Raw genomic sequence first — 7,277 nt, forward strand, 5'->3', positions numbered from 1 at the left:
GAATTAAACACATGTATGCATGGTGATAACAAAAATAAAAACAGGTTTCCGGCAGATTGCACCACGCGCCGCGCCGCTCCGGCAATTTCGTCATGGGCGACGACGCGGCCAGATGCTAAACACAGTGCCGTGCTAGCTAGCTAGACGATGTAGCATATCCAGGCTGACGCCAATAAATAAAAGCTAGGAGTATTATTATTATGTTTGTGTTTATATTTGGCATCTCACATCTAATTCCAATTAAAGCTTGCTTGCATGCAGATTTGGCACATCTCGTCCGATTTCTCCTTCTGGAGACCAACGCGGCCGGGTTCTCTCTCGGATCGGTAGCAGGAGAGCCGGCCGGCCGCCGGCCTGGAAGAACGATGGACCCGTGTTCTCATCATCTGTCCATGGCCATGCATGCGAGCTGAGTATGCGGCTGATGCTTCCATTTCAAAAGTTGAGCGCTGCTGCTAAGACTAAGAGTTGGCGCAACTGACATCCGAGCACATTGAATGAGTAGCGAGAGCTAGCATTGCAGTAGAAACGTACGTGTTGACCGGGCCGGACGGAGCGCGGCTCCAAGCTGGCGCCACCCCTCCAACTGCGTCTGCATCCAACGGCGGCGAACGAAGTAGCTGCGCCTGCGCCTCACGCTCAACGTGAGAGCTCGAAGCTGCCTCACGCTGCTCGACGATCGAGACCGTGTCGGGCCCACAGCTAATGCGGCTTAGAGAGGTCATGTATGGCATCTTCTTTGGCTGTCAGAGTTGCCGATCGCTAGCTCTCCGCTGGCTGGCCGGAACAGCACACAGACACAGCAGGGGTACTGTAGCTAGCGTTGGATCGGTAGGTAGGGTTATTTACCGATGGCCATGATTAATTCTTTACAAAACGAGATACATATTATATATATATATATATATATAGAGAGAGAGAGAGAGGGGGCCATGCATGTTAAAACTATACTGTTTCCTTTTTCTTTCCTTTTTACAAATGTAGTGCTCTGGTTCATTAATTAATTTCATTTCCCCTCTGAATATCCCCTATATATCTATAATCACCCTCTCGAGAGGAACCAGCACAAACTCAGAGAACTACCGTGCTACTAGATACATAGATTGTCAGCTGTGAGAAGACTCCCATCCCCACAAGCCCATCATGTCTTGCATAGGTGGTTCCTCCTCTTCCACGGCGAGCAACAAGGTAAACACGTGTGCTCACTATCTGCTGCTATTAGCAATGTATGTCTTGCTATATAGGTAGCGGGTTCATATTCATATATGTCTCTGGTGTTTGTGCTCTATAAATCCAGGCAATAATAATAGCTTCGTCAATTTGATAAGGGTCTCTATCTAGATCTGAAATTGTTAATTATATTGGTGCTTTCTCCGAGCGACTTTATTCTATTGCAATTTTGTTTAGGCTGCAACATTCATCATGCATGTGGCTTATGTATTTGTTCCCCCCCCCCCCCCCCAAGATCTCCTTTTTTCACATGGGCGTGTATATGAACCGCGGTACAAGCTAGCTAGTGTTGTATTGGATTGTGCCGTGTTTCTACCGTGTGTAACCTATTGTATTGGATTGTTTAGGTTGCCAGAGATATTTATTTGATCTAGAGACAAACAAATAGTCATTTAAATTGTATGTTTCTTATCATGCCTACGCTAACGCGTTATTTATGGTTATATAACTCAGAAACTGTTAGTAAACTGTTACCGTTGCATATATACATGTTCAATCCAACTTTTTTTTTGAAAATGGACACGGCAAGAGCTTTGCCATGGCCAAAAATTTATTAGAAAGAGACACTTACAAACACCGGAAAGGAAAGACAACACTAGGGGAGAGGGGGGGCAAAGAAAAAAAAAGAAGCACTAGCAAAACAGTCCACTATAAACCCAGCACGCCACACAAACAAAACGCTAAAACTAACTAGAAGCTCTTTGCGGGTTGAAATCTTCTTTGACGAAATTGGCCACTTCTCGCTCGCTCTTCTCAAGACCATGAAAGATTCTTCGATTTCTTTCTTTACAAATCTCCCACCAAAAGTAAATACAGAGACCATCGAATTCCTTGTGAGCCGCAGTTTTCTCTACTTTTAGTCTGCACTTCCTCCACCATCCATAGACCGACGAGCACTGGTCCAACTTTGGCAGAGAGGAGAGGTTGTACCACGAGCTGAGCCAACTCCAACACGATTTTGTGAATATGCAATCTTTTGCTAGATGGCCCATCGTCTCCGGTTCTCGCTTACAAAGCTTGCAGATAGGATCATTATTCCAACCTCGCTTCTAAAGATTATTGGCCGTTAGAATTTTTTTATGGAGGAGGGTCCATGCAAAGAACCGACATTTAGGCTCCGTCTTTGCCTTTCAAAGTGGAGAAAGTTTGAGCTTGACAAAACTCCCGTGGAACTGAGCCAGGTAAGCACTCTTGGTAGAGTATTCGCCATCTGATGTCCAGCGCCATCTGATTTTGTCTACTTCCTCAATATTTATATGGACTTCATGGATGGCTTCCCAAAGTCTCACAAATTCAATTATTTCAGTTTCCCCAGAAACCATAGAAATAAGAGAAATCCATGTATTGTCGAGCAGGGCCTTTTGTACCTTAATGTTTTTGCGCTTTGCCTTAATGAAGAGATTGGGGGCAATGAGACGCGTCGCCGTGCCATTAATCCAATTGGAGAACCAGAAAGAAGCAAGGGTCCCATTGCCAACTGTCACCGAAGTTGAAGCATGAAAAAAGTCTCTATCTTCTTTGGTACATGGGGTGTCAAGCCCCGTCCAGACCCTGTCCCGGTCTCTCCATTGGAACCACATCCAACGGATTCGAAGAGCTTGAGCAAAACGTTCCAGGTCTACCACTCTAAGACCACCAAGATTTTTAGGGCGTGAAACCGTTGGCCAGTTCATAAGGCAAATGCCACCACTCATTACTTCTGGTTCCTTGCCTTTCCAAAGAAACTCTCGTCTAATTTTGTCAATTTGCTTCAGTAACCATGTCTGGGCGAGAAATATCGTTAGGTGGTAGATTGGTTGAGAGGACAAAACTGTGTTAACAAGAGTCAATCTACCCGCTTTGGAGAGCAATTTTCCTTTCCATCTTGGAAGCCTTGCACGAATTTTGTCAACCAGAGGCTGCATCTCAATTCTTCTAAGTTTTCTAGTGTGAAGGGGCAGACCAAGATATTTTTCAGGGAAAGAGGCAATCTTTCCGGGGAAGCAGTGAAGCAGAGCCTCAACTTCACCAGGATGACACCGAATAGGGTACAACTCTGTTTTACTCATATTAAAATTGAGGCCAGAACATTCACTAAAGGTCTGGATGATGCGCCTTAAAACATACAGGTTAGTAGCCGACGGCTTTGCAAATAGTCCAACGTCGTCAGCATAGAGTGAGCAGTGCAAAGTAGCCGGTTTAGTCGAATATATATAGCTTTCCATAGGTGGTCCTAACAATAAGAGTGTATGTATCATGATGGATTTTAACAATCCATTCTGAGAGGGGACCGAGGGAAGAGGTGTGCCATGCCAGGTTATGACATGTTAGAGTGGCTTTGCAAAGAAACCTCTCAGCATTCCTGCTAGTAGTAATCTGTTAATTACTTCCTATGGTTTCATTGTTTTGAAAGAATCCTTTCGTGATTTGTGCTTTTAATTTATCCAGCTGGTGGCAGCAACTTAACTATTCTAGAGTTTCACTATTTTAAGTTGTTGTCTGCTATTCCCCATTGTGTGTGTATATATAATCACACCTCTGACATAACCGTCATTGAGAAAAAAATAAAGATGTCCAAGCAACACCACTGATATTTACGGAGAAGGGGTTTCGGTAAGGTTTAGAGGGCTTAGGCCATGTTCCAAATCTTTAAAATTATAGTTGGCGGCTAAAATTAGTTCAAAGGTCTAGAATAGGTCAGCTAATAGACCAACTAATTATTAACTATGCCTTTTACATAGCTATTAGTTGTTAGCTACTCTAACCCAACTAAAACCAACCAACAACTTATTAGATGACTAATAATTAGCTCTAGAGGTTTAGAACATGACTTAAATCTCTAAAACTAATAGTTAGTGGCTGAAATTAGCTGAGAGATTTAGAATAAGTTAGCTAATTGTTAGATATATCTTTTAAATAGCTATTAATTGTTAGATACTTTAACCTTAGCTAAAACGAACTGATAACTTATTAACTGACTAGAGGTTTAGAACAGAGGGATAGATTCTGTGCAGCTTCTGGTGGGGAAAAGATGGATCTCGGTGCCAAACGCCCGGATTCTCCACCTGATTCTCCTGGAAGCGCTTCTTCCCACTGCATCGTTTCAACATGGATGGAGAATCGGCTCTACGGCCGCGTCGTGAGGAAGCGGGTGATTCCTGCAGTACCTCTTCACATTCCGCACACTGGTGTGTGATGTTGTTCGTATATTTTAAGCTTCAGTATAGCGTGGCAAAAGGCAAGGAACGTGTTCGTTTCTAACGAATGTTTAACTCACGTAAATTCAACACATGTTTCTGATGAAGGTTTAACTCATGTTTGGAACAGTATATCCATGCGCTGGTGCTATTGCAGTTGTTAAGTGTACCTTAAATCCTCATGTTCAGATGTTAACAATACGATAATTTGGACATTTAAGCATATAGACTTCAGAAACTTATATTTAATAATCCGGTCAGTCAAACACCTAGATTCTAATCATCACCCAACTTCTTCCTACACTAGCTTTTTTCTACAACCAGCTTCTTAGAAAAGCTCATCAGAAAAAAGTCGAACCAAAGATGCCAGCTTCATTGCTCTTGCCTACCCGTATTTCTAACCTTCGGAATAGAATTGCACGTGCATGGTCTACTAGCTCTTTGATTTTTTTCCTCGTCTATATATAAAAGAGCCTAGTAGCACCTGCGTTTCTATGTTCTACTATTTGTTATAGAGGCGAATATTTTAGAATTTGCTGTATACTTTCGATAGCGAGCGAGGCGTCTTCATCAATATCGTCTCGATGATTTGTTGTCCTAATCTTTTAATGGTGCTCGTATGGGTAGGGTCAGGTTTGTAGTGGCTTCATCAACATAGTGTTAAGGATTTCTTAGCCTAGTCTTTAGAAATGCTAAGGCCTTGTTCGTTTGTGCTGGATTGTTGGGTCGGAACGATTTCTAGCCGGATTGCTTCTCTAATTTACATAAGCTTTGATTAGCTGGAACGATTCCGGGTGCAATCCAATGTAAACGAACAAGCCCTAAGACCATATTCGTTTACTCTGGAACGGTTCCGTTTGAAACGCTCTAGCTGAATTGGTATGCTTATTTGTATTAACATGGATTAGCTGGAGACAAACAAATAGGCCCTAATAAAAATAGGATTCGTGTGTGTGCATTCATAGAAGTGAGTGTGGGTACGTTATATATGCATATGTATTATGTACTCTCTCTGTATCGCCTATGAACTAACGCCTTTTTTATTAGGAATATAGAAGATATGCATATGCGCATCTCAAAGAAGCAATCTGATCTACCTAGCTAGCTAACCCTAATAACCGGCTATATATGATCATACATCGCTCATGCATCATTATTTTGTTGTGTAATTGTTATTGTCGATTGTTTATACATCACAGAGAAAGGGAAAGGAGATTGTGGTGGAGGTGTCAGCTGTGGTGGAGGAGGAGGAGAAGCAGCAGCAGCAGCAGAGAAAGGGAAAGGAGGTTGCGTTGGAGGAGGTGCCACTGCCTGCAGTGGCGGAGTCTTACGACGATTCAGATTTAGATTCGGGTTCTGGTTGGGACTTCTACGAGGAGGAGTACTCGGAGAAGAAGGAGCAAGAGAGGAAGGAAAAGAAACCTGCATGGCTGGATACGCTGCTGAGAACCAAGTTCTGGGACCCGTGCAAGGAGCACGGGTCCAAGAACAGGGCAGACCAGTGCATGTTCTGCCTCAGGTGCTCCAAGCTGAGCTGCCCTCGCTGTGTCCACGACCAGCCCGGCCACCGCCTCCTCAAGATCCGCCGCTACGTCTACCGCTCCGTCGTCCACGCTTCCGACATGCAGGAGCTCGGCATCGACGTCTCCAGGATACAGGTGTGTGTGCATGTGCGTGTGAGTGTGTATAGTCTGTGTCGAGTGTCGACTCAACATGCATGTAGTTATACTTCGTAGTAATATAGAATTCTTGTGTTTGCAGACATATGTCATCAATGCGAGAAAGGTGCTGCATCTGAGGCCCATGAACAGATCCAAGCATTTCAGGCCTCAAGCAGGGACACCTCGCTGCATAACCTGCAGGACCTGGCTGCGTAGCGCGCCCAACTTATTTTGCTCCCTTACCTGTGAGGTACTTACTATACGTGTAATTCTGAATGAAACAAGCAAGTGTGTGTGTCCATACAATGGACACGAATATATCAGTCCTAATGCCTCTTATTATCGTCGATCAGGAGGATGTTGATGTGTCGCAAGATGACTTCTCAGGGCCCGAAGCTGAGCTCCGCTACAGGAGTTTCCAAGTGCATATGGCTGAACCTGCTGAGGAGCTGTTGCCTGATGACCCTGAAGTTGAGCATGAGATCATGCCTGCACAAGTTGAGCCGCCACCACTGGCGGCAGCCGCCGCCGCAAATCAGAACGTGTCACTCCGCAGGCGGGCGCGCAAGCAGGCAGCGCCATTGAGGGCGCCGTTCTTCTGATGATGTGCCCGCTTGCTGCTGGATCATGGGTACATGCGTCGAATAAGAGATGTCGAGCCTGTGCAGAGTTGCTAAAATAAACAAGACTAGGTAGCTGTGGTGGCTAGCTAGGTGCGATCTAACTCCATGTGCATGAATGATGAATTGATGATCGGTCTGCACCCTTTTCTTATATGGTTGTTGTTTGAGATTAAACTCCATATGCATGAATGATGAATTTGCAGCCGCATGCAATCCTGTCTTTTTAATTCCCGTGTCTACTCTCAAGCTCAATTTATTTGCAAGTTTTGACCAACCCTAAAGCATAGAAAATTTGTCTGATGTTTCCTGCTGATGTTTCATATACCCCCGCCAGGCTTCTTTAGGAGGAATCTGAACCCCCTTTTTTTAGAAAAAGAAGATTTGATTTCGGTTTTTGCATAGGTATTGCGCCAACCATTGATTATTATAGATCCAGCCTCCGGTTGGCCTTACGACTTATGAAAACTGAAATTTACAAACTTTAGACTCGCACTAAGGTCGGTGTTAGCGTTAGAATTAAATTGGAGTGCGGAAGATCGTTTCCCTTGCTGTGAGTTGCTCAAGTTGATGTGTATAGCTTTGGGAGC

General features: G+C 44.2%; 1 protein-coding gene across 1 annotated transcript; it reads left to right on the forward strand.

Annotated features, from left to right (window-relative positions):
* The first annotated feature begins 948 nt into the window (after positions 1-948).
* Positions 949-6,898, forward strand: LOC103639033 (uncharacterized). The gene is made up of 4 exons (XM_008661812.3): positions 949-1,188; positions 5,606-6,064; positions 6,168-6,317; positions 6,421-6,898. Exons 1-4 carry the CDS (start codon positions 1,144-1,146, stop codon positions 6,667-6,669), a joined length of 903 nt encoding a protein of 300 aa, XP_008660034.1. The 5' UTR covers positions 949-1,143; the 3' UTR covers positions 6,670-6,898.
* Positions 6,899-7,277: the final 379 nt, after the last annotated feature.

The sequence above is a fragment of the Zea mays genome, chromosome 9, assembly GCF_902167145.1.
Source record: "Zea mays cultivar B73 chromosome 9, Zm-B73-REFERENCE-NAM-5.0, whole genome shotgun sequence".
Taxonomy (NCBI): domain Eukaryota; kingdom Viridiplantae; phylum Streptophyta; class Magnoliopsida; order Poales; family Poaceae; genus Zea; species Zea mays.